The sequence below is a fragment of the Piliocolobus tephrosceles genome, chromosome 13, assembly GCF_002776525.5.
Source record: "Piliocolobus tephrosceles isolate RC106 chromosome 13, ASM277652v3, whole genome shotgun sequence".
NCBI classification, from domain to species: Eukaryota; Metazoa; Chordata; class Mammalia; order Primates; family Cercopithecidae; genus Piliocolobus; species Piliocolobus tephrosceles.
Genome location: NC_045446.1, coordinates 44,321,267 through 44,348,785, shown reverse-complemented (window position 1 = coordinate 44,348,785; position 27,519 = coordinate 44,321,267). Strand labels below are relative to the sequence as shown.

At 44.2% G+C, this 27,519-nt stretch overlaps 1 protein-coding gene across 4 annotated transcripts in view; it reads left to right on the top strand.

Annotated features, from left to right (window-relative positions):
• NAV2 (neuron navigator 2) overlaps positions 1 to 27,519 on the top strand; it is a 771,558-nt gene that overhangs the window by 617,212 nt on the left and 126,827 nt on the right. For all 4 annotated transcript variants that reach the window (XM_023191516.1, XM_023191514.2, XM_023191515.2 and 1 more), the window contains one exon: positions 9,877 to 9,999. In XM_023191516.1, coding sequence (XP_023047284.1) covers positions 9,877 to 9,999 — 123 coding nt within the window. The remainder of the gene's footprint in view (positions 1 to 9,876; positions 10,000 to 27,519) is intronic.

Genomic DNA, 27,519 nt, shown 5'->3' with positions numbered 1-27,519 from the left:
GACTCCATCTCTACAAAAAGTTTAAAAATTAGGGCATGGTGGCCTGCACCTATAGTCCCAGCTACTCGGGAGGCTGACACAGGAGGATCCCTTGAGCCCAGGACTTTAGGACAGCAGTGTACACTCTACCCTGGGTGACAAAGCAAGACCCTGTTTCTAAGAAAAAAAAAATGTACATAATAATAGAGCAAAGTGTTGGGGGAAAGAGGGGATATAAAGGAACTCTGTAATTTCTGTACAGTGTTAGAGAAAGTATCTCTTAAAAAGTAAAGTCTGTGGGGTTTTTTTGTTGTTTTTGTTTGTTTGTTTGTTTAATGCAAGATTTGGGCCTCACTAAATACATCTTGCATGTACGAAGTCGAGGCATTGGAATAAGCATTATGGCCAGGCTTTCCAGAGGATTTAGGTGTATTCTGAGGTTTGAGAATTCCTGGATATCAGTCCATCTCCTTTCACCATCTGTTTTATTCCAAGAAAGAGCTTAATGGGGCTTTGTCTAGAGAACTGTCTCCTGTGTGTTAGGATGTGTTTCATCTTTCAGAAGTGGACAAAAAGCTTCCTGCTAATGCTAGAAATATTTGCTGCAATTCCACACTGACAGTTGAACCACAATAAAGACAATTCAGGCAAGACAAGTTTCAGACACAGGGACTGTCAATTTTCAAATGCGTGCAACCTTTTTTCAGAAGTGTGCCCTGCCTGCATCCATTTCAAACAAGTGTAGCCATGGATTATAATTAAAATTTTACATATGTCTATTGGTTTAAGGGTGATAAGTACACTATTGTTATAATCCTTGACTCTTTGTGCATTGAAGTATGTATTTTATTAGGGCTATCATGGGCCTTTTTAATTAAAACACTTCTGGAGTTTATATAAGTATAGATCTTTTTATTTTTATTATTTATTTATTTATTTATTTATTTATTTATTTATTTATTTATTTATTTATTGAGATGGAGTCTCATTCTATCCCCCAGGCTGGAGTGCAGTGGCGCGATCTCAGCTCACTGCAAGCTCCGCCTCCCAGGTTCAAGCCATTCTCCTGCCTCAGCCTCCCGAGTAGTTGGGACCACAGGCGCCCGCAACCATGCCCAGCTAATTTTTTGTGTTTTTAGTAGAGACGGGGTTTCATCGTGTTAGCCGGGATGGTCTTGATCTCCTGGCCTTGTGATCCACCCACCTCAGCCTTCCAGAGTGCTGGGATTAGAGGCATGAGCCACCGCGCCCAGCCTAGATCTTTTTAAATTAAAATGCTCTGGAAATTAGTATTAGAGGGAATTTTATTAAACTTATGGAAAGTCACATTGCATTTTGCAAAAGACACACAAACCTTGGTAGCCTGTTTTACCACCACACAGATATTCTCCACTTGATCAATCTCTCTGTTAGGAGTTTGGTGAAAGGAAGACCCAAGCAGTGGTGAGATTGAGTCTATGTGCTAAAACTCAGGGTAATGTGAATTTTAGCAATGCCATGAGCCACTGCTGAATTGGTTTATAACAAACAGACAAGTCTTGCAATGTAGAAATCATTGTAGAGTATGTTGAAGCATCTACTCAGCCAGGATCTACTATTGCCCTGTTTTAGCAAAGTCACTGCTAAGGTGGGGCCTGGAGGTCTGTGAGCCAACTCATACTGGATGTGAATTTTGCACATATGTGAGATGGGATCCATAGTTTTCACTAGTTTCTCCAAAGGGGTTCATAACTTAAGAAAGTTTAGGAATTTCTGATTTAGACTGGATTTGGTTGTAGTTGTTTTTAAAATATATATGTGCCATGTTATTGAAATATTGCATATAGTGTATAGCGTACGAAAACATAGGAACCAGAAAGATCTTGATGAGAAATAAATATACATAGAAGCACTTGCGTTTTCACTCCTGGATCATCTCTGCTCCCCACTACAGAGACCACTGCCTGGGTCCAGTGTTTCTTTTTCTTTAGTGTGCACACAGATCACCTGGGGAGTTTATGGAAATGCTGAGTCTGATTTAGAAGGTCTGGGATACTGCTTTTTAAACAGCTTCCAGATGATATTGAAACTGCTGCTCCCTGGCCCATATTTCAAGCAGCAGGTAGATGGTGAGGCATGTGTTGAGTTGAGCTGCAGACAGTGACTCCCACGCTATGTCTTCTGTCTCTCCCAAGCAGTCCTCAGCACTGGTTTTAGGAAGTAGAAATGACAAAAGTCTATGGCACCAATTTTCCCTGGTGAGGCTGGCAGGGGGCCCCTGGGACCTTTTGACTCCTCTTTAACTCAGGCCTGCCTTTTCCCGCTGTTGCCGCTGTCCCAATGGCCTGCTAGATCTGAGCCCTTGTTTGATTATCTTAGCAACATCTTTGCAGTACTCCCCAGTGACAGTGAGGTGTGCTCTGTTGACTGGGGCTAGCCAGAGTCAGCTCCAGACCTCCTGAGTGAGTTCACTTCTGCAGCAGCCTTGACTTCCTGCTCTACCGTGACCAGAGGATTGATCTGGGTTTTCCCAGTTATCTGGCTCACTTTGCAGCAGAGAAGCAGGGGCTAGTTAGTGCCCCTTCCACTGTGCGTTCTCCTGGGGGATGGCTTGTGGCCATTGAAGAAACTTCACAGCAGTGCCGTCTATTTGCCATGGTCACATCATTCTATGCTCTGAACCGAGGTCATGTGTGTTGTGGCCACAGGAGACTGCTCCAGGCTTGAATGAGCTAAGGGAAGATATTACTCACAATGTATGTTGAACTCCCAAATCCTCCTAAAAAGAACAAGTTGTTATCAACTTGGTGACATCCTGAAGAGCTGACAGTCCTGGAGGACAGTAGGAAATCAGGTAAAGGGTGCCCCAGTTTTGCATCAAACAGAAAGGTAGGAAACTGGTTGGATTCTCTAAGTCACATCTCCCATTGGCCTCTGCCAGCGGTTGTTGGAAGCATTCCCCCAAAGGCAGGAAGGACAAAGATGTGTGGGTCTGTGTTAGAAGAATTGCCCACTAAGTCATAAAAATGAAAGAGTCATTTCTTACCCCTCTTCCCTTGTTTTCACATCCCCTTGTTTCTTAATTGTGTGGATTATGCAGTTTGTCTTATTTATAGTTATAGTCCTGCTGCCACAGGGAACCCCAACCGAGTAAAGGCATTCTCACCTTGGGCTTTCTCTCCAAAGGTTGCTGTTGGTTTTGTTTCACCTTGTGTCAGTTTGGAGTGACCCATAATCAGGAAAAGGCGACACTGTGTTCTTCACTTGAATTTTACCTTTATTTGATTTTAAAATAGGTAAGAATATGCTGTGAGTAGGATATTAGAGTCATGCAACATGTCTCTGAACTTGTCATGGGGGACAAAGGGTTTTTGATAAATGAAATATGCTACACCTGCCTCAACATTTATGCCTAAAAACTCATTGAGGACAAAGTGGTTTCCATGTGTTTCCTTAGCAAAATTTTAAGCCAAGTTCACTAAATTTTAGTGCTGCAGTTTTATAATTCTCACTGAGAAATGAGCCCATTTTTTTCCAGTCGTATTTTTGCATTTCAGATGCATTCTCTTCTTCCTTAAGCCAATGTGGCCACTGCTTTTCTTTTCATAAAGATCACATAAAGATCAGCTTTTTTCTTTCTTTCTTTCTTTTTTTTTTTTTTTTTTTTTTTGAGACAGAGTCTTGTTCTGCAACCTCTGCTAACCAGCTTCAAGTGATTCTCCTGCCTCAGCCTCCCGAGTAGCTGAGATTACAGGCACCTGCCACCATACCCGTCTAATTTTTGTATTTTTGTTTTTAGTAGAGACGGGGTTTCACCATATTGGTCAGGCTGGTCTTGAACTCCTGACCTCATGATCCACCCACCTCGGCCTCCCAAATGCTGGGATTACAGGCATGAGCCACCGTGCCCAGCCTGTCAGCTTTTTTCAAAAGGATGCAGGCAGCTTTGTTAGTCTCATTGGCTGGTGCGTCCTCCTATGACCTGTAATGAAGTTGATTCATCTGACTTCTCAGAGGCCCTAAGCTAAAGGGATTCTTTTCCAGGTCTGTCCAGAAACTCGATTTACATCCTAATAAACTCAGAGAATGAATGTCACACCGTATTATAACTGAGTAGAGGGGCCTGTGAAAGCGTATGATGTTTGGGGATTTGGATGTTGGTGACATGCTCAACAACAAGGGCTTTTCATCAGCCCCCATCATTTTTTTCAACCTTGTGCAACAAAGTATGTGTTGATACATATGTCTGGATATTTATATTGTTATTGGCAAGGAACATTACACACACATATGTAATTATTCCATGTTTCTATGTCCACGTTTTCCACGTTTCAACCAAAAGTGTGTCCAAAAAATAGAGACAGGCTGACATGTCTTTGAAGAAAAGTAATTACATAGGATTGATTTGTTTTCTGTTTGTTCTTTCATTTCTTGCATCTGAGAGGTGTGGTTTTTTTTATGTCATGCTCTATTAGTAATGCACTCGACTAAAGCAAGTTGGTACATGTTTCTTTCCTTCTCTGTCCCCTCTCTCCTCGCACAGTTCTTGACAGAGGTGATTTCTGGTGAGATTAGTGACAGTTTGTATTACTTATGCAGGCCATGTTGAACTGTGAACTTTGGAAATGAGAAGCCACCTTTCGCCACTTCTGAAGGTGACTCACAAAGCCAGTTTCATTTGGTTCCACAATGTTGCATCATTACATTCAAAGAAAGGGAAGAAATCTATTTACTAAATGTTGGACTTGAAGTGTAGAGTATTTGTTCTAACAGGTCCTATTAGATTCCACAGCTTTTTCGTAGCTAGTGTCAGTTACCAACCTATTCTGTAGAGAAAGTTCCTTTTGTAAAAGGCATGTTGGCTTCACAGGTCTGTCTTGATTGGAGGGATGGTAAGGTCTACCCTTCAAGTCTGGCCAGCTCCCAGAGGTCTGGGATGACTCAGAAAGGACTAGCAAATGGTGTGTTCTGAAAAATCTGTAGAAGAAAATATGAGAAAATGCCCACCAAAAATTGAATACAAAATGATGGAAGAATCGAAAAGTCAACATTCTCTTTGAAACAGAAGCCAGAGCCTGTTACTCATTAGTACCTTCATGTATCCCCCATCTTACAGGCCAAGGTCTGGCATCCAAGGTGTTCAAAACCATCCCCCAGGTCCCATGCAGCCCAGTTCCTGGCTGTGATCCCTGTGTTCCAGCAACAATAAACTACTTACCCTTCTCTGCACATACCTTCCCCTCTTCCATTTCTCTCTGCTTTTGCATATGTTATCCATGTGTCTCGATGGATCCTCTTTTGGCTGGCAAACGCCTCTGCACCCTTTAGGGCCAACTTAAACAGCGCTCCTCTGCGATGCTTTCTCCCGTGTGTTCCCAAAGCGAGTCATGCATTCATCTGTTATACCACTTTTATGTAGCAGTAGAGCTATTTGCATGTCTTAGTCCCCAGTAGGTTTTGAGCTTCACCAGAGCAGGAACTAGGTTTTGCCATTCCTGTAAGCATCTAATAATTAGGAAGTGCTTCCCACATGCCAGGCATTGGGCTTTCTAAACGTATGCACTGTCTCATTTAACCTGCCGCAATCCTATGAGGGAACTTAAGCTAGAAGAAATTGCACTGAAATGTGACAAAGTTGGGATTTGAATTCACCTGCCTGCACTGGGATCTTAACCACAGTTCTGTTTTCCTCATCTGAACAATAGAGATGATAATCTACTTGATAAGATGATTTTGAAGGTTGAACGCCATGATTTATGTGAAGCACTTAACACAGTACCCAGTGAGCATTCAGTACCATTAGTACTAACTAACAATGATGTATACTAGGTCCTTCAGCCAGCAAGGGGCAGGGAAGGCATTTGAACAACTTGGGTCTAACAACAGAGTCATGTTCCTTAACCATGATGCTCATGGGCCACCCTAAGGAAGCAAGAAAAACACCCCACGGACACCTTGTCCCTTTAGCAAAGGCTCTTACTCTTTCCATCCAGGGGTCTCTGGAGAAGTTTTAGAAGGTGGATGTGGAGAGCCGCCTCCATCCACCTACCGCTGCAGAACTCGGAAGGGTAACGGGAGGGATGGTTCGGTGGCTTGGCAACTCAGTCAGGAGCCCACTCAGAAGACATTAGGTTGTTACCAGCACCTCATTAGGCTCTAGCACTAATTGTTTATCTCTCTAGGGAGAAGGAAAGTGTGGCATGGTTGTTCTGAGATTCAGTTGTTGGATCAGCTGGTTCCTTGGCTTGTGACCTCAGGCAAGTCATTTCTTCACCCAGTATGAGCCTCTTGTAAAAGCTCCTAAAGAGGCGGTTGAGGCCATCAGTCCCCTGGCTTCCTGAACCTTCAGAAACACAAGCTTTTGTAACACCCCTGGGCAAAAGCCAGTGTTTCAGATAAGCACACCCATGGCTGCTTCATCTGTGAATTATGCTTTCTTAAGAGCTTCACTTTGTTAAGGCAGTCTATATTAATGTATACAATAGCCAATTCCTATACAAATTTTGGTCCAGCAAACCCAAATTTGTATATTTTTCATTGACTATATAATACAGGAGTTATTTTTAAATATATACAGAGCTGTTTGTAAATCATCGTAATTGGAGGATAATAATTTAGAAATATTTTAAATTAGTTTCTTGAGTGTGAGGCTGGCTCTAACCACAGCTCTGTCTCTGGTGCTGTGCCGTCTCCCAGGGAGAAACATGCAACATAATTTATTTTAAAGAATATTATTGTTTAAAAATCAATTGAACATGTTTACATATCTCTAGAAGAAGAGGTAGTAAGTTCCCCATTTTCCTCATCACCCTGCCTGCCCTCCCTCTACATGCGCACAGTAAGTGAAATAGACTTGCAGTCTTGAAACTAGATCATTGTCAGACTAGTTGCATTCAGCTCCCTGACTTTCAGTTCTTCCTGCAGTTTGAGAGGGCAGAAGATCCTGATTTAGCTTTGCCTTTTCCCTCCCCTCTGCCGAAACAAAGTCAGAATTCCCAGCAACAAGCCCAGTTCACATGTTCAGTTCCATTTCAGTCCCATTTCTCAGAGGCTTTCCCGCTTTTTGGGGTTGTCATTTTCTGACACATCCACATTGCACCCGGGTGTAGCTGGGCTGGGGCTGCAATATGTCTCAGCATTCTGTGTCTGGAATGCTTACCAGGCCCCATAGTCTGGCCTTAGCAGGAAGCCAGGGTTCTGTATGTGTGGGCCTTGTCTACATGCCTGTGTGTGTGTAATTACCCAACCCTGTGTGTTGTTTCACCAGCAATAAAAATCCAGCAGGGAAATGAATGCTAAAATTAGTTTGTTTGTCCTTTGACAAGATCTCCCCAGTTGAAAGAATTTTGTTTATCTAACTGGCTGGGCAGACTTTGCTAAAATCAAAATTAACTGCCTTGCTTAATGGTGCAATAGATTGTATTGTGAAGAGCTTCCACTGAGTTCTCCTTGAAAGGACATGTGATCTGGAAAGTCCAGCCTCTGGCAAAGTTATGACATTTTGGTGTAGGTGTTTTTTCCTCCTTGTGCTAGTTGTAGGATGGATGCCCATAACCCATTACTCTACCCTGAGTCACTCTATCTGTTGGAGGGTGGCTGGCTGACTGGCTGGCTGGCTGGCTGGATGGATGGATGATGGGTAGCTTGGCAGATCGACAGTTTAATTTGCTTGCCATATGTCTTAAATGTAAGTTTGTTAATGCTTAAGAGGAAAGAAAACCTGTAATCAGTGTTCTTGCAAAAAAAATTTTGCACAGCCCTATGGCTATGTCTTCGGGCTTCATCCATTCATGTGTTTGTTTATTCAACAAAAACAGTATTTAATAAGCACGTAGTATGTACTAAGCTCATGGGATATAGAATTGAACAAAATAAGAATCTCTGCCAGCAAAGAACTTACTATTTAGTGTGAAAGACATGCATTGAAGGGTAATTAGACAAATAATTATTTAACTATAGCTGCAATCATTTTTTATACTTTTATTGAGATTTAATTCGTATATCATAAAATTCACCATTTTATTTATTTATTTTTGGGGGTTTCTTTTTTGTTTTGTTTTGGTTTTGTTTTGTTTTGTTTTGAGATGGACTCTCACTCTGTCACCCAGGCTCGAGTGCAGTGGCACCATCTCGGCTCACTGCAGCCTCCACCTCCCGGGTTCAAGTGATTCTTCTGCCTCAGCCTCCCAAGTAGCTGGGACTACAGGTGCATGCCACCAGGCCCAGCTAAAAATTCACCATTTTAAAGCGTACAATTTGATGGTTTTTAGTATATTCACAGAGTGGTTTTTAAAATGATAAAGTTGAGTGAAAACTTCAGTCTCTTCTGTTGCATTTTCAGTACAAGCACAAACACTTGGTCTGATTCACTCAAACAGATTTTTCATTATGTTGACATTGTGACGTCAGTGATCATCAGTGTCATAAAGGGAGGAGGAGGGAACATTGGAGGTGTTGAATTTAGACACAATAGCTTAGAAGCTTCCTGGGTTCCTCTTACCCATTCTGGAAGATGCTTTTCTCATGAGATAACTCCAGTGAGAATTTTCTTCTCTGCCCCTTACTTGAACTTCCTGGTCTGGGCAATCTTAATCTGCATCTCATAATTCTGTTCTTGAAAAATATATCCCCAAAAGATCCCCAGCTACAGGTAGAAGAAATTCAAGGATTGGGAACCCTTGGGGTTGACTCCATATATGCAAAAGTTAAAATATCAAGTGCAATAAAACTTGCCATGCTCAGCTGACCCTGTTTCAGAAAAATAATGACTCATTAGTCCTCTTACTATGTATTACTTGATTTGAAATGTAAAATGCTTGCATTTTCAGATAGCTTGCAGGGCAATCTGATGGGGCCCATAAGGGATTGAAGGAATCCAAGTTTGGTTTCTGGCTCTGCCCAAGTTTTGCTTTGCCTTCCTGTTCTCCTCTGAAGATGAGGGAAATGACACAGCCAGTCTCCTTTATGGGGCTGTGAGGAAGCCAAGGTAGATATAAGGTACAGCTGCCTTGGACTGAGCTACCTCCTACTAGTGGCTAGGCTTTCAGGAACTTGTCTGGTTGGTAGACAATCAGCCATCTGTACAGAAAGTTCCAGACATCCTCCCTCCCAAGAACAGCACTGATTTCATCAGAAGACAGCTTTGTAGCATTACCAAAAAAAGAATAAATTAGCATTAGTGTTCTTCACAGAGTTTTGTGACAACCCCCTTAAAACATCAGTATCAAGGGTGAAATTCACTCCATGATCATGACAACCATAATGTCTTCCACTTATATAGTCTTACACAAAGATTGCAGTGTACTTTCATGTTCCTTATCTCACTAATTCTCATGCCCATGTTGTGATATTCCCACATATCACAGGCTGTGATAGTCCTATAGTTTGGGTGAAAAACTCACCCTCCAGGGAAGTGACTTGCCTGTGGTGGCAAAGGTCACTCATCTATCCTCTATCCTTTCTTTCCACCCTCTCAAAGCCTTGCCTGTTTTTTCCACTGCACTGTTCTGTAATATTATTGCCTATGATTTGCTAATGATTTGTCAGTTCCATTTCCATTACTCAGGTAAAACACCTGCTTGTATAATTGCTGACATTAAAAAGAATGTCATGAATCCATCTGACAGTTAATTTTATTCACTAGTTCCCTTCTGCTTTGTAGGTGCCTGTGAGTTTGGGTTAATTAAGCTGAGTTTATTCTCTCTTTTTACGTTTTTGTTAGCAAGCTGGTGATCCTATAGGTTGGATCAGCAGCTGAGTTGTCCATGGGCTGTGATCAGTGCCAGAACCTCAGGGAATCCTCAGTTTCTTCCCCCTTAGAGGATTTGGTGGCTGTGCAGGGTTTCTGGATATGAATGCAGGCCTGGAAGCCACTTGCTTTTGACATTCATGTGCATTCATCCTTTTCTTCTTTTAAAGATACATGACTGATGGTGGACTTGGCCTCTACACCCGTCGCCTGAACCGGCTCCCTGATGGGATGGCTGTGGTACGGGAGACCCTGCAACGAAATACCTCCCTGGGCCTCGGAGACGCTGACAGGTAAGCTTCCTCCACGTGAGGCTAGTCAGATGCAGAGGTGATCTCAGGGTGGCCTGAGAAATGAGGGTTATGATATTGGGAAAGTGATTGGAGACTTCTTTAACCCACAGAGAGGAGGGGAGGCCTGGAATCTATACCTGGGGTCAGAAACAGGCACAGTAGGTAGGAAAGCGCTGCCGAGGATTCTTGAGTCCTGCTTCTGTGTCGGGTGGTGCTTCTGACAGCAATAACATAGGGAGTTTGGGTGGTTTTTGTTATTGTTTTGGTTGTTGCTACTGTGTCTTTGTCAATTCAGCAGGCCCTAGGGATGTGTTTTACTTCCTCTCTCATTAGCCAGCTTTCTAGGTATTGCACCTTGTGGCACAGAAGGTCTGTGTGCAGAAAGGATCTCTCCTAGCCTTGGCTGAGCAGCCTTCACCAAAAAGCCTCCTGTTGCAAGGTAATAGGAGGCAACACTTAAGGACTTGGGTTTATACACCACATGCTAAGTAGTTAACATCATAGAGGTTGGTCAGGCGTCACTGCCACTGCTTTCAGAGAAGAAAAGAGCTTCAGAAAATACTATGATAATAAAAGAGGACTATTCAGCCTCCAAGTTCTAGTCCTTACTCTGACAAACTGATTCTATGACCCAGAGCAACCTATGAAGGTGAGGAGTTTGGACTATATGTTTTCTATTATCCCTTCCAGTTATAATGTGCTATGATTCTGGATTTCAGTGCAGATTTCAAATGCCCTTAATGATCTGGCTGTTTAAGGATTTACTGAAACACTTGACCTCTTTCCACATCTGGGTTGATGAGACGTAACATGGAATTTAGATGCAAGTGGTGTAAAATGACCATAGACTTTTTGGGTACTAACCCTTTTATGTCAGAAAGCCGAATAGTAGCACAAGAACAGCTTCCTGCTGTTCCCAGGGCATGCTTTTTACAAAGAGCTAAGTGAATTCTGTAATTGTCTGGCTTTAGAGAAATAGGGCAGCACACCAGAGAGACAAATACTAAAATCACACCCAGAGATGGAATTTGCTGAAGAAGAATCTTCATGTTCTCTCAGAGAAGGCTGGGAAACACTGAATGAGTTGTTAGGAACTTGGGATCTGGCCCAGTCTCTACCACTAACTTGAATATGTCCTCCTTAGAGTCCCCCCAGTACCCAGGCTTGTGATTTATATCAGGGATGTCAAAAGACCTTCCACTAGGGTTTTAGCTCAAGTCAGGTTTTTTCCTGTAATTAACAAAGAAAGGAATGGGTTTGAGAATTCCACAGAAACATGAACCATTTGAGAACTGCTCTTTCTTTTTTCTTTTTTTCTTCTTCTACTTTTTTTTTTTTTTTTTTTGAGACAGTCTCACTCTGTCACCTGGGCTGGAGTGCAGTGGCATGATCCTGGCTTACTGCAACCTCCATCTCCCAGGTTCAAGCAATTCACCTCCCTCAGCCTCCCAAGTAGGTGGGATTACAGGTGTGCACCACCGTGCCCAGCTAATTTTGAATTTTTAGTAGAGATGGGGTTTCACCATGTCGTCCAGGCTGGTCTCGAGCTCTCAAATTCAGGTGATCCACCTGCCTCGGCATCCCAAAGTCCTGGGATTACAGGCGTGAGCCACTGCACCCAGCCAGAGAACTGCTGTTTCTAAGGTGAAACTAAACTCTCTGTAACTAAAATCTTTATAGTAAATAATAACAGAAAAATCAGTTACTACAACACCCCCACTGGAGATTTCACAATTTGCCAAATTATTTTGCTTATTTGTATTCTTCTATCCATTGTTTAGTAAATCTATCTGCATAAAATACAGGACTCACAAGATACAATTTTCCTTGTAGCAGAAGAATCTCCACTAGAAAGTTTAATTTAATGCTTCATTGTAGGATTAATGGAATTATGATAGATCACAGCTGAGCTTGTTTCTGCTTCTGGAGATGGAGGATCTGAGGGGTGGGGTTGAAAAATAGGTAGCACTTGTTAGGTTGTTTTAGTTCAGCCTGTATAGTTAAACCAGATGGACAACAATGTCCTTTGGTTCTCTCCAGAATGGAATGCTCCGATATGATCATTTATTTAAAACTGAATGAGGCCGGGCATGGTGGCTCATGCCTGTAATCTCAGCACTTTGAGAGGCCGAGGCGGGCAGATCACCTGAGGTCAGGAGTTTGGGACTAGTCTGGCCCACGTGGTGAAACCCTGTCTCTACTAAAAATACAAAAATTAGCCGGTTGTGGTGATGCATACATGTAATCCCAGCTACTCGGGAGGTGGAGGCATGAGAATTGCTTGAACCCAGGGGCGGAGGTTGCAATGAGCCAAGACTGTGCCATTGCAGCCACTGCATTCCAACCTGGGCAACAGAGTGAGACTGTCTCAAAACAAAAAACAAACTGAATGAAAACTGACAAAGTTTTAAAGAAAGAACTCAGATGGCTTTTTAAAGACATAGGATTTGTAAATGACTACAAATTTATCCTTGTTTTACATAAGTTCTGGCCTATAGGCAAAGAGATACTTTCCATTATTCTAGAATATGCTAAATTTTTATAATTTCCAAAGTTAATTGTGAGCTGACCATAGTAATAGCTCATCTTTGGCTAAGTTGAAATAGTACATTTGTTTCTATAAAATTCTTCATGTAAATTGCAAATTTAGTTTTATGTAGTTACAAAATCTATATTCTAAATGAGTATTTCCCAAAGTGGGAGGCTATCATGGTGGTATAGGAGATAATTTTAGATGGCAGATAGGAAAATACTCCTTTTTAACAATTACACTTTAATTTTAATATTTTTTAAAAACTTACAACTAGCACATCAAACCTGTGATTTTACAAATGCTGCTTAAGGTAAGGCTAGTGTAGACTTGAGGCAATTTAATGTGAAATATCAAGGAAGAATATTACACAGATGGTATGTAGTTACATCAGAAAACAAAGGTAGTATGCAAGTGGCTGCAATTTGGATAATACTGTTCTTATCCCTGTAATTGGAAATATGTTCTTTAAACAACTTAAATTATATAACTGACCCGAATTCTTTCTTTTAAACCTGAAAATCGAAGGTCCTAGAGCTAAGGTTTTTCCAGGAAGTTCTGTATAAAAAGATAGCCCAGTCCTTTTTCGATTCACTCAGAAGCAATAGACCACAGGAGTTCTACAAGGGAAAGAGGAAAAGTACTGAGCGGTTAAACCTGATTAGACCTCAGCAAACGAAAGAAAGGCAGATCACTGTTAGTAACCACAGCCAAGCAGCTGGGGGGAACAGCTCTTCCAGAGAAAGACCTTAAGGGATGCTGGCCTACCAGGCAGACCTTGCCTGTTTGCAGCAGAATGTGACTGGGGTAGCTTCAGGGTTATTAAAAGTAACTGATAGGAATGGATGCCTTCAGAGCCTGGGAGATAGAGACCGTGTCAGTTGGTGAGTCTGGTATGTTACCAGCCAGCTTCTAAGAAAAGAAGATAGTAAAGTGTACCCTTGATCTCTTGTCACTCTTGAGGGCTGCCACCCCTGGGCTCCAGGTTTTTCCTGATAGTGATCAGTGTCTACTTCCAGCAGACTAGAGCCAGGTGGCTGAGAAGAGAGGATCAAAAGGGACAAATGGAGTGGCTTATTACACATCATAGGCTCCAGATAACAGACAGATAAAAGGAGCTTTGGCATGGAGGTCTCCAAACTGGCAGACTGGGAAGAAGAAATATGGGAAGGAGGGCCAAGAGACTAGGCTAACAGACAGTCAAATGGCTCATTGAACTCCTGCCAGTTCCTACATGCACTGCTGTCCTTTCAGAACCCATCAAAAATTCCCAAACTTCAGCAAGTTGAGAGCTTTGAAAGCATAAAGATCAGCTCTGGGAAAGTTTCCACTTCTAAGTTCCTTTCTTGGTGACTGCAAAGCCACACCGTCCTCCTCATCCTTTTCTTTACCCACCTGTGTTTTAGCACACAACGGGCTGAGCACATAATTCGGGTCAGTTATTTAGATGCTCCTCTTGAATGTCATCCCAAGATCACATAAATGCCATTGACAGCACAAGGAGGACAGAAATCAGGCTTGGTGTGACATTAGATCAGGAGGAGAACTTTGGAACTACTTGGTAACTTTCCGCAAGCCATTAGAACACTTACTGAACTTCAGTGCTTTTTATTAATTTAGGCAATAAGGCTATATTACTTCAAACCTTCTAAAGACAAAAAAACCAAATGCTGTGTTGTAAAGAGTCAGCCTGAGACTCGAACAAAATGAAAATCGCCCTCCACCTTTGTGCCAGGAAACCAAGCAGAAAAGAGAGACTTTTTTTTCCCCTTCTTCTTATAAGTTTTTCATTACCCTTCAAATTATGAATGTTTTAAGTATTGAGATTGCTGTTTCAGTGGAAGATTCAGAGTCACTGTACAGACTTTTCAGGCTGCATCCAGGGCCTTGGCACTCAGAGACGTCTCAGTTTCAGCTTGAATTGCAAGGCCTCTCTCAAGGAGAGTCTCATGGTGTGAGAATGTAACTATGCAACCTGGTATTTGAGCAGCCTGCCAAGCTGAGCCCTCCTTCCTTGCTGGGAGTGTCACAAGAACTCCAAGAGCCCAGGGGACTGCTTGGCTTTGTAATTCATATGGAACAAAGCAGGCCTTCTGGCACCAAGCAGTGCATTCATGGGTTCAGGTCTGATCTGGAGGAAAGAGTTTAATCCAGGCCAGAGATCCCCAGCTGGCAGATGCAATTGGCGCCCTTACCAGGTGGTAGGACCCCAACAAGCCAGTTATTTCTGAGGCATAGTCCCTACTGAGAGCCACGTAAGAGAAGCAGCAAAAACGGGAAGAGACTGCTCCCCTCACGCTTCGTTCTAAGCCTGTGGTAGGTGTAATAATCATCCCCAAAGATGGCCACATTCTAATCTCCAGAATCTGTGGATATGTTAAGTTTCATGCTGAGGGGAATCAAGACTGCCAATCAGCTGGCAGTTAGGGAGATTACTCTGGCTTATTCAGGGGGGTCCAACATAATCACAAGATCCTCAAAAGTGAAAGAGGGAGGCCAAGAGGAGGAGGTCAGAGTGATGTGATGTGAGAAGGACTCGTCCTGTCATTGCCAGCTTTGAAGATGGAGGAAGAAGGCTACAGCCCAAGAATGCAGGCGGCCTCTATGTAGGGGAAAAGCCATAGGAACAGATGCTCCCTAGAGTCTCCAAAAATGAATGTAGCCCTGCACATACTCATGATTTTAGCCTGCGAGACCCATGTCAGCTTCTGACTCACAGAACTGTGAGCTAATCAATTTTTGTTGTTTTTAGCTACTAAGTTTATATTAACTTGTTATGGCAATAGAAAACTGACGTAAAGTTATGTCAGCAATAGAAAACTAATATAAACTTATATCAGAAGGTAATAAAACCAGTAATAGTTGCCATTTCCTGATGGGTTGCTCTATGCCAGGAACTTGTCAAGCACCTTACAAATACTATGTCATTTACACCTGACCCTTTGAGAGGAGAGATGATCCTGGCTTCATAGATTTGAAGCAGTGGTGCTCAGAGAGGGTCAGTAAACTTGCCCAGGGTTACACACCTAATGAGTGTCCAAGCTGGGATTCAAACCCAGGCCTGTCTGCAACCCCCAAATCCTCCAATCACCTAACATACTGCTTCTTTTAGGGAGCTCTCCTTGTAGATTTTCCCTAATTTTGAGTCCTTACCATGGTATTGTCTCTTTAAATGAGCCCTTAGCCACTGAAAATACAAGCAATGCCCAAACGGCTGGAAAGGTGAACTCTATCATTCAGAGACAATGCAAAATGATTTGCGTTAGGAAGAAAAAGGGAATATTTCTTGACTTGTCTCCCTCCCAGACCTGTTACACATGGATCATGCGAGTGGGTTTGCCGTCACCCCGTTTCTCATCACTGTTCTCAGACTTCAAGGAAAAAGTCGCTTCTTACACAAAGCTGGGCCAGTTGCCTCCTTGGTCTTCTTGCAAGTTTAGAAGAGGGATGCCTATTTGTGAATTCTGACTTACTGCAATTTTCGTGGTGTTAGTTGAGGGAGGAGTCTACAATGTCAAGATCACAGGGCAGGGGTGATGCTTCCCTTTAGTGAGCTAGGAATTCCGAGGCCACCAGATCTGCAGAGATTCTGCAGTCATTCAAAAACTTTTCTCTCCTGGTCTTGGCTAACCACTATATGGCCCCTTAAGCAATTGCTGGAGGTTCTGTACCCAGAGCTTGGGGATCTGTAGGGCCTCCAGAAGCTGGGACCATGGTTTAAGAAGGGCACCCTAAAATACCTTCCCCCTCCGCCCACTACCTCCCCTCTCTACTTGTTATGTACGGTCAGTTCCTAATCTTCCCACCATCATCAAGTAAAGCAAAGGTGATCTCTCCTCTTTGACCACTAATCTCACTTCATACAATCTCTAGCTGCCAGTATGTGAACCTTATCTCCCCTACATACATGTAGTAGAGGTGAGAGAATGTAGATCTCTGCTGCCTACTATAATGGCCACCACTGTTTAAAATTAATGAAAATTAACTAAAATTTTGGTTTCTTAATCACACTCTCCTCATCTCCAGTACTCAAAAGTCCCATGTGGCCAGTGCTCTCCTAGACACAGAACATTTCCCACACTGTAGAAAACTCTTTTGGCAGCCGGGCACAGTGGCTCAAGCCTGTAATCCCAGCACTTTAGGAGGCCGAGATGGGCGGATCACGAGGTCAGGAGATCGAGACCATCCTGGCAACCACGGTGAAACCCCGTCTCTACTAAAAAATACAAAAATCTAGCCGGGCGAGGTGGCGGGCGCCTGTAGTCCCAGCTACTCAGGAGGCTGAAGCAGGAGAATGGTGTAAACCCGGGAGGCGGAGCTTGCAGTGAGCTGATATCTGGCCACTGCACTCCAGCCCGGGCGACAGAGCGAGACTCTGTCTCAAAACAAAAAAAAAAAAAAAAAGGAAACTCTTTTGGACAGCACTAATACAAACCATCGCAGTTATATTGCCAAGGCAGCTATGAAGAAAAGGTGTGAGTTTTGTTGTAAACATGCCCCAATTCCAGTCCTCACTCTCCATGTCACTTAACTCCCCTGACTTTCGGTTTTTGTCTCTGAAATGAGGGCAGTATTCATACTGTCTCACGGGACTGTTGTGAGGATCAAATGAGGTGAATGAGGGTGGTAAAAGTGCTTTTGCAAAGCACCTAAGATAAATATTTTATTTTTATTTTATTTCTTGGTACAGTGTTTCACTCCCATCACCCAGGCTGGAGTGCAATGGCATGATCTTGACTGACTGCAACCTCTGCCCCAGCTCAAGTGATTTTCCTGTCTCAGCCTCCCAAGTAGCTGGGATTACAGGTGCATGCCACTGCACCCGGCTAATTTTTGCATTTTTGTAGAGAGAGGGTTTCACCATGTTGCCCAGGCTGGTCTCAAACTCCTGAGCACAAGTAATCTGCCTGCCTCGGCCTCCCAGACTGCTGGGATTACAGGTGTGAGCCACTGTGCCCAGCCTCCCAGATAAATACTGTAATTCTTAGGTCCTGCAAGCTACTTAGGGCAATCTAGGCTCTACCTCTTTGCAACTCACTTTTCTTTATATTTAATTAATTAGCTCATAATTAACCCCTCTTATTTCTATAACAGCGTATAATAACTGCATATAATAAGAGAACAATTATAAAATAAATGAGTATAGCATTAGGACCGTGGGGAAATGTAAGTCTGAATATGATGTGCAAGAAAAGGGAAAAATAGAGAACACGGATTGATGAAACATAAGGTCTCACATGGTTGCATTTTTCAGTAGTTCAGCATTGAGCTTCCTACTGGGCCAAGTGAGGATGAACTTGTCTTTGCTTTGCCCTCCTTCCTTCATGACTTCTCTCATATTATTGTGTCTTCACCTTTTCTTGCTAGGGTCAATCAGTTGACCCTGTCTCTGACTCTCTCTCTCTTGTTCTTTACCTCTCACTCCCAGCCCTCCCCCCTCTCTTCCTCTTTCATTTTCCTTGCCTTCTCCTTTTGTCTGCCTTATAACTTTCTGTTATACCATTAGTGCCCCTGAGCATTTTTCATTCCTGCATTCAAGAGTTATACCCGTTATCTTGGAACGAGAAGATGCTTCTAGCACAGTGGCCAGCATTAATGATCTTCACTGGTTTCTTTCCATCCTCTTTCCTCTTCTCCTAGTTGTGTATAATAACTAGAAACAAAGTAAGAGAAGAGTGAAAGTCATTTTCATTTTAAAGCTCATAAAAGGAGCCTTAGAGGCAAAGGCCTATTTCCTCAATAGCAGGGTAATAATAACTACATTGGTCTTGCCCAAGAGGCTCTTTTATGCTAGTGCCACTGCCTGCAGGATCAGTGACTGGAGCCCCAAGTGCTGAACAAGGGATGGTGCTGATGGGAAGTAAACCATCTGTACCTTAAACCACAAAGGAATTCTACCAGGGGACTGTAAAAAGAGGAGAAGGAGTAGTCTGCCGAGTATCATTCTTGTGCATGCAGTGTTTTCACTTTAAAAAGGAAAGAGCCATATGGTGGCCTCATGAGACTCTCCCATTCCCTAGTGTTGCCCAACTTCATAACTTTGTTCCATAACTTTTTTACACTATAGTAAAAGCACACCTGAGGGTCAGAGAGAGTATAGTCATGCCCCTGAAGTACATTTTTTTTTTTTTTTTTTGAGATGGAGTCTCGCTCTGTTGCCCAGGCTGGAGTGCAATGGCACGATCTCGGCTCACTGTAACCTCTGCCTCCCGGGTTCAAGCGATTCTCCTGCCTCAGCCTCCTGAGTAGCTGGAATTATAGGTGCACATCACCATGCCCAGCTAATTTTTGTTTTTTTGTTTTTTTGGTAAAGACGGGGTTTCGTCATGTTGGCCAGGCTGGTCTCGAACTCTCAGGTGATCCACCTACTTGGTTTCCCAAAGTGCTGAGATTACAGACATGAGCCATCGCACCCAGCCTAAAGTACATTTTCTATAAATGGTAACTGTTCAACAGTTGTTTAAAGGTGATGTTTTAAACTTAATCGTTGTTCGAAGTATGGAGGAAAAGATGTCTAGCAATATGAAAACAAGAATGAGAGGCCAAAGAGATAGGTCAAGATGGTTCACCTTTCTCTATGCCAACTCCCCTGGTAACCCAAAGCATAGGCCCCAACCCCGAATCAGAATCTGACTATATCTGTGCCCTGCAACAGAAAATAACTTCATGTGTTTTAATCTAGGTACCTGTGAACGTTTTTGTATGAGTCAGGATAGCATAGGTTATACTGCATAACAAACAATTCTCAAAAAACCCTATTTGGCCCTAACAGGTCAGTGGAAGGCTATGTTGTACATCATTCTCATGCTGGGATCCCGAGTGTCAGAGGAACTACCATTTAGAGCACTGACAGTCTTCATTGCAAGGAGAAAACATGGTGAACCACACGCAGTTTCTTAAAGCTTATGTCTGGAAATGACCCACATAACTTTTCCTCATTATTGGCCAGAGGAAGTCACATGGCTACACTTAATTCAAAGGTGAAGGGAAGTACAGTTATACCATGTGCCTGCAAGGAGAACAGAAAAGATGTAGTGCACTGCACTAATGACTGTCATGCTTTTATCACGTGCAAGTGAGTGCCTGTGCTTGATGGTTCCCCCTCCCCCTGTTATTTAACCAATGCCGTATCATGCAGTTCATCACGTATTTACTGCATGCCTATCAGATGCCAGGCATTATGCCACCCAGTCTGATCACATGGCTTCTGGTAGCTCCTCTGGGTGGGGAAGAGTGAGCAGGTGTAATTGTGTTCTTGGTAGATGAAGGAACATAATAGTTGAGTTGGTTAAGGAATTTTATTCAATGCTATGAGTCAGTTGTATTTCAACAAAGTATTTGGACCATGTTTTAATATGTAATGGCTCATAGAAAATGCTGGTGATTGTTTAGAATTTACTGAGCACCTACTATGTGCCAGACTCTTGGGATCCAAAGATGAGTGGGATGTAGTCCCTGTACTCAAGAAGCTTACAATCAAGTAGAGAGAGAAAGACCTAAACAAGCCATTGTAACGTGATGTGCCAAGTGCTGTAGAGATTTTGACTATGTGCCCTGTGGGTAGAGAAGACCAGAAGCATCTCTGGGGACTACATATGGTCCTATACTGGGAACTCGCTGTTATCCTAATAAAATGCAGGCAATTTCCTTTTCCTGCCAGTGATGATGTGAAAGATCCTTTAGAAACATTACCCAAGTGTCCAGTAGTCCTGCTTATCTCATCATCCATTTGGGATTTTCGCTTTGTTTCCCTAAGTATCTTTTGTCATGTTGAAAGGTCAGCCTAGGACCAGGCGTGGTGGCTCACGCCTGTAATCCCAACACTTTGGGAGACCGAGGTGGGCAGATCACCTGAGGTCAGGAGTTCGAGGCTAGCCTGGCCAACATGGCAAAACCCCGTCTCTGCTAAAAATACAAAAATTAGCCAGGCTTGGTGGCGGGCACCTGTAATCCCAGCTTTGCAGCAGGCTGAGACAGGAGAATCACTTGAACCAGGAGGTGGAGGTTGCAGTGAGCCAAGATCGCACTATTGCACTCTAGCCTGGGCGGCAAGTGCAAAAACCTCTGTCAAAAAAAAAAGAAAGAAAGATCAGCCTAGCAATGATTTCTGTTATTGAAATGTAAGCTCTGATTGAAATAAGCCCAGAATATAAGGCACTTACAGTGGCCTATGGAAAAGGGTCCCTGGTTTCACTATAACCTTTGCATTTGTCATGCTGGACAGCTGTGACACCCAGAGTTGTAGTGAACTAGTGTTTCTATCCGAGGTTACTTTGTATATAAATGTGTTTTCCCAAGGTTGCCTCTCCTCAGCCAGTTCACACCAAATAGAAGCTTTCAATGTCAAGGTTGGGTTTGTTCAGAATCATCAATTGTAGCCCTGTCACTTTGCCAATGAGGACATTGAGATTGTTAGTAGCCCAGTGACTACTCTCTGTCCTCTAGCCTTCAGGAGTAAGGTCATCTCTGTGGGTTTGGAAAGGGAACTCTAAGTAACTCTGATGAAAGCACACATTATTTATTTGGTGATGATTATGAATGCAATCCAGGCAATAAGGGAAGGAGTGCAGTAGGAACCGAAAGACCTTGTCCTATACCTGGCTCTGCCGCCAGTGAATTACCTTGGGCAAGGTGCTTCCCCTCTCTGCACCTCCATTTGTTCATTTGTGTGGTCAGCCCGGCTGAGCTTTAAGGTCCTCAAGCTCCTATAAGTCAGTGTTCTTGTTTATTACTTGAAGGGCAGAGTTAACAGAATGACTCATGGGTATAGCTCATCCATGCAGGGCAGGGACTCTGTGAACTGTTTGTCTGTGATGGTAATGAGGACATGTGTCTCATTTGATGGTATTTCAGTTAGGAGTGAGGTTCTTGCCCAAGGCCTCTTATGTGTACAACTCCAGCAGGCTGAGTGGCTTCTTGTAGCTGGCATGCTGAGGGGCCCGCTCTTCTGCAGGCAGCAGACCTCTTCCAGAGAGGAGAAGGCCTTAAGCTGTCCATCCTCACTGTACTTCAAAGCTAAGCCTAGGCTAAGCTGTGATGCACTTCGAAGTATTTGGGAGAAGTGGATAGCTGTTGTTGCTGATGGTAGGTACAGAAGAATGTCTGGGCCTGCAGAGCCAGAATGAAATCTTCTCAAGGAGAAGTACAAAGAGGACAGCTGCAGTGGAGAGTGGACTTTTCTGATGCTGTGGAGAAAATCTGCTATTATACATTGCAATGGATTTTGTTCTAATTGGAGCTTCACCAAAATTATATTCAGAGATGACACTCCTGAAATTGTAGTCTTATTTTCCTTGAGATAACAAAATTCCAAGTAGCTGAATTGTATTTATTTTGCTGGGTGCTTTGACTCAGAATTTAATCAGACTTGGATGTACTTTGGTCCCTAAATCAGCACTAACGGGGGGGTGCTGCCTGTCCTGAGCAGGGCAGTGGTCAGGCCAGAGAATGGGCAGTGTCGCGTCATTTGGAGGGACTCGCCTATGCAGTGATTTTTCATGCAGTTGACAGGCTTTGCATGGTACTCCAGCATGCCAAAGGACAAAACAGCACTTGGAATGAGTTACAAGTTACACGAGGAAAGGATAGGTTTACAAATAAGGAAAATGAGGCTCAGAAAGGTGACATTTCTTCCCCAAAGCCACAGTGCTATAAGGGCCAAAGTTAGAATTTGAATTAAAGTCTCTCTGGCCACAAAACTTTTGCTTTTTATCATGGTGGTTGCCTCCCTCTTTGTTTAAAGAGTCAGTTGTTATCCTTCCAAAAAGCAAACCTTGTTTAGACCTACGTGAGTAATAGGTGAGCATCCCCTAGGTCCTGGCACCAACTGAGGTGCTTGCAGAGGCCACTGCATCTGGATTTCTGACCTTTAAGACAGTCTCCCTTCCATGTATCATTTTCCCCATCTGGGAGGCTCAGCAAAAAGAAAGCCCAGGAGTGTGGCTCAGGCTCAGGCCAAGCTCTGCTATTGCTGAGGGAATTATATCCTTTACTTAAGAAGATCTTAGGGATGCTTGAAGCTACCAGTATAATATTTTTCTCTTAAGGACATTTAACTGTTTTATTGCCAGAACCCCCAGCAGAGGCTTCAGAGTTGCCATTGTCTTGTTGATCACACCAGTTGACCTTCAGAGTCTGTCTTCCATTGCCTCCTCTAGGAGCAGCCTCTGCTGTAGACCCCTGTGGCTGTTTTGCGTCTCAGTAATGCAGGAAGAAGAGGCTGGCCTTGTGTGTTTCAGCTGCAGTCCTGTTATTTTTCCCTCATCTGCTGTGCTCTTTGATTTATCTCCCTCATTAATCTGTGGTGCTCAGTACTGTAAAATTGCCTGAAACGAGATCTGAAGAGAGACCCTGACATTTTGAGGGATGTTGCAGGATTGTGTGGAGATTATATGGGGTCAGAGGGAAATGAGGTGGCTGCATGGCTCAGTGGGCTCAAACCTCCAACTTGAGGATTTCTATTGGTACCTCTTCCTTTAGCTGACCCTGAGGTTTGGAGAGAGAGACTCAGAAGCCTACGGTTTCTGTACTGGCACAATAAGGCATGAAAAAAAATCTCCCTGGCCGCTTATTTGAGTTGCCTGGACATTGCTTGTGGGCAACCTATGAGTATGCAGTATTTGAAGCCCTAGAGAAGATGTGAACAGAACCACAGGCCATTGTAGTCTGGGTGGGAGTCTGTCATGTCACCTCCTATAGGGTGCAAAGGTGGACACTAGAAGATAAGTGCAGGAACAACTTTGGTTGCCCTACAACTAACCGGAAGCTAGTGGAGCACTATGTGGGAAATGATGGTGGACCTCCAGGGCCCCTCCAACTTGTGGAAGAGTTCTGTGGAGAGAATAGACTCATTTTTCCATTGTCAATGTGGTAGCAACTCATGAGAGCTCTGGGTACACCAGAAACAGAGGTTCCTTGGGAGGCTGCTTAAACTCCACCGTAGGACTCTCGACAGTTTGGGATCTGTGGTTCTAGTCTGAGTTTCATCATCAAAAACAACTTTCATTCACTGAGCACTGGGTATGTTCTAGATATTCTCCTAGGCTCCTAGGTACTCCACATATTAGCTTTAACCTCCCAGAGGACTCACCACAACAGGAATTAACCACATTTCACAAATAAGGAATCCTGGCTCAGTGTTATATGACTTGCTCAGGGTTACATAGGCAGAGAGTGGCAGAGCTTGAATTCTAACCCAGGGCTGTCTGGCTCTAAAGCCAGTGTTGTATCAGAGACACCAGGCTGCCCCGGTAGCTATTGTAATCTTAATATGTACATCAGATCCCTCTGCCCCTGCCTGAAACACTCCCTAAGTGCCTTTCCATTGCACCTAGAATAAATGCCAGACTCCTTGCCATGGCCTCCGAGGTGGTGTGTGTTCTGGCCCCTGTGCGCCTCTCCAGCCTCACCTCATCACGCTTTGCCTTCCCGACTCCTGCCTTCATCCAGTCCCTTGGACGTGCCAGATCTTCTCTTTTGTCAGAAGCTTTGCACATACTGTCCCCTCTGTCTATACTATGCTTCCCGCCCCTCTCCTTTTCTCCTTATAAGCCTGGCTCATTCTCTTCCTTCAGGTCTCAACTCAAACTTCACCACTTAAGAGAGGCTGCTACCAACCATTCGATCTAAAGAAAGTTTCACCTGTTAGTTTCTTTTTGGAAACTGTTTATTTGACATCTCTTACTTTCATTTGTGTTCATTTTTATTTATTTGCCTGTTATGTCTTTCCTGCTAGACTGTAAGTATCAATAAGTGATAAACTAGGTCAGCTCTGTTTGCAGGTGAATCCCCTCTCCCAGCACAGTGCCTGTCCAGAGAGGGTGCTCATTACATATACCATGAAGGAATAAATGACGGCCGGGCACTGTGATGCAGGGCTGATGTGCAAAATGTTTAAAACCAATGTGCTTCTGGTGCCAACCAACCAGAATAGGGCACTAGCCAATAATCAGAACAGGGCTGTGACCCATTAGAAAGGGGCATCAGTCGGCTGTAAGCCACTCATGGCTGGCATAAATCAATCCTGCTGTTGTGGCACGTGGTGAACCCTCCCACTCAGTCCTCAGCCAGTCCTCAAAGAGAGATAACCATGGCCCAACTTGCCTTCAATAAAATGAGGTTATTGATGTTCAGGAACTTCTCTTGTGGGAGACTGAATGGTTTAACCCAGTCTACTATTGCTTTGGAAAAATGTGGGGGTTTTTGGGATGGAGTTTCACTCTTGTCACCCAGGCTGGAGTGCTATGGCACAATCTCGGTCCCTGCGCGCCTCTCCAGCCTCACTTCATCACACTTTCCCTCCCCGACTCCTGCCTTCATCCAGTCCCCTGGACATGCCAGGTCTTCTCTTTCATCAGAAGCTTTGCACAAGTACACTCACTGCAACCTCAGCCTCCTGGATTCAAGCGATTCTCCTGCCTCAGCCTCCCCAGTAGCTGGGATTACAGGCACCCGCCACCATGCCGGGCTAATTTTTTGTATTTTTAGTAGAGATGGGGTTTCACCATGTTGACTGGGCTGGTCTCAAACTCGGGACCTCAGGTGATCAGCCCACCTCAGCCTCCCAAAGTGCTGGGATTATAGGCGTGAGCCACCGCGGTAGGCCAAGAAAAATTATTTAAACCTATGTGATGCTCTTACAAGTTCAGACGCCGACTTTTTGCTGCTACATAGAGGTCAGTTAACCATCCTGAGCCCCCATGTCTTCATCGGGCTGCTGTTAAGATTAAATGAGACAGTGCCATGCACGAGGTTAGCACAGTGCCTGGTCCAGTCAGTGCCGTTGATCAATGGCAGCAATTTTTATTTAGTTATGATCAGAATGCTGATTTCACAGATGAGGAAAGTGAGGCACAGAAAGGCCAAAATGCATAAATCTGCCAGGATATACATGTGGATTCTCTCAGTCCCAGGGCCAGCACTGTGGCCACTGGCCTGTGTCACCTCATTGGTGCAATGTCCCCTTCTCTTTGTGATCTGCTTTGGGAGGTCTCACTCAGTTCTTATTCCCTGGCTTCTTCCGTCCTTTGGGAACTCTGGCAATGAATAAAAGGCAGAAGATATTTAAGACCTGAGACCCCGATGGATAACTGGCAAAACCTGAAGTAGTTAACACGCTCCACATCCTGGCAGGAGGTCTGAATCTTTGGAACTGGCAGACTAACCACTGTGTAACAACATCAGAGGTGCAAACCTGTTAAAATCCCCAGCAAAGATCTTGAAACAGAACATGAAAGGGTTTATGACCCTGTGGATTTGAACTTCTCATAGAGCCAAGCTATAATTCCAGCTCTGCTTTTGGAAGTAAAGATCAGAACCATAATTTGAGGAGGGCCTCAGAGCATGCACTTATTATGTTTCAGGCCACAAGCTGTGGGATGAAGCTGCCTGGGGGAGGGCCTGGGGTACTGACCAGGAAGGGGTGTGGAGGGTGGTGTGGGGAGAGTAAAGCAGGGTGTCTAGCTGAGGCAATTAAATGTACTTGCTTCTCAGTTTAAACAAAGGGCCCAAGGAAACCTCCCAGAGGGCTGCGTTCTTAATGATCTGGAATAAAGGGGTAGTGAGCAAAGCCAGCAAGCTGGGGTAGCTAATGGGAGCCCTGGCCTTGAATGTCCCCACAGGAAGTCAGCTAGGGAGGCCTCTGTACACAAGCAGCACTTGTCATGCTAATGACCCAGCCTCTCTGGTGCCACAGAGGTCAGCTCAGAGACTTCAGGTTTGAGCTCCACTGGAGAGCTGGGACGAATGCTTCCTCTCCCTCCCTCATCCACTGCTGTGTAGCACGTCCTCGTGTGCTGCGGTTCCTGGCACTGTCTCTCTGCTCTCACTGCCACTGTCCTGCTGTGCCCGTCCTGTTACCCAGCACGTCATCCCCAGCACAGCCACAGTGATCCTCCTGAAATGCAGATCTGACCCTGTGTCCCACCTGCCTGCTGAAAAACCTTTGTGGCTCCGTGTCACATACAGGATAAAGCACAAACCTCAGAGATGACCCTCCAGCCTTGGCCCCTGCTATCACATCCGCCTCATCCCCAACATCTAAGCCAGCTGCACCAAACACTTGGCAGTCTCTAGCATGCTCCGGGGTGTTGTAAACCTCTGTGCCTTTGCCCCCTGGAATGCCCTCTCCCGACCCTTCTTTGCCAGGCTAACACATCCTCTTTCTGCATTCAGCTCCAGTGCCCACTCCTAGGCATCTCAGGCTTAGTTAAGTCCCTTCCTCAGGGCTCCCAAAGGACCCCATGCAATCCTTTATTTTAAGACTAACCAATCTTGACCTTTTTTGTCCTATTTTCCCTGTTGCTTGGCCTCAAGACAGGGATTATCTTATTTATCACTGGCTTTCCAGGACCCAAAAATATGGTGTCTGCCACATAGTAGGCACTCATTCAGTGCTTATTGAAATGAACTCCAGGTTTAGATGGATGGATTATCTGTCTCCATCCAGAGGCCTTGGTTTTTTCACTATGCACGCTGTTGTTTTTCTCACTCTCAGGACTATCTCAGCCCTCAGCACAGTGGATGACACAGAGCAGGTCTTCAATAAACATCAGGGCAAGCCTCCCTGAGATGATGTGGGGATATGGCTGTCCCACCTGTTTTAATCCATTCAGGCTGCTGTAACAAAGTAGCAAACATTGTGTGGCAATAAGCAACAGGCACTTCTTTCTCACAGTTCTGGAAGCTGGAAGTCCGAGGTCAGGATGCCGGCATGGTCAAGTTCTGATGAAGGCCCTCTTCTGGGTTGCAGAAATTCTGACTTCTGCTTGTACGTTCACATGGCAGAAAGAGGGCAAGCTAGGTCTCTGGGATCCTTTTCATTAGGCACTCACCTCACTCACAAGGGCTCTGTCTTCGTGGCTAATCACCTCCCAAAGACTCCACCTCTAAACACTACCGTTTTGGGGGCTAGATTTCAACGTGAATTTGGGGCGTGGGAAGGGGAATTCAGTCCCTACCACCTTTCATCAGGCACAATACTTGCTGGGGAC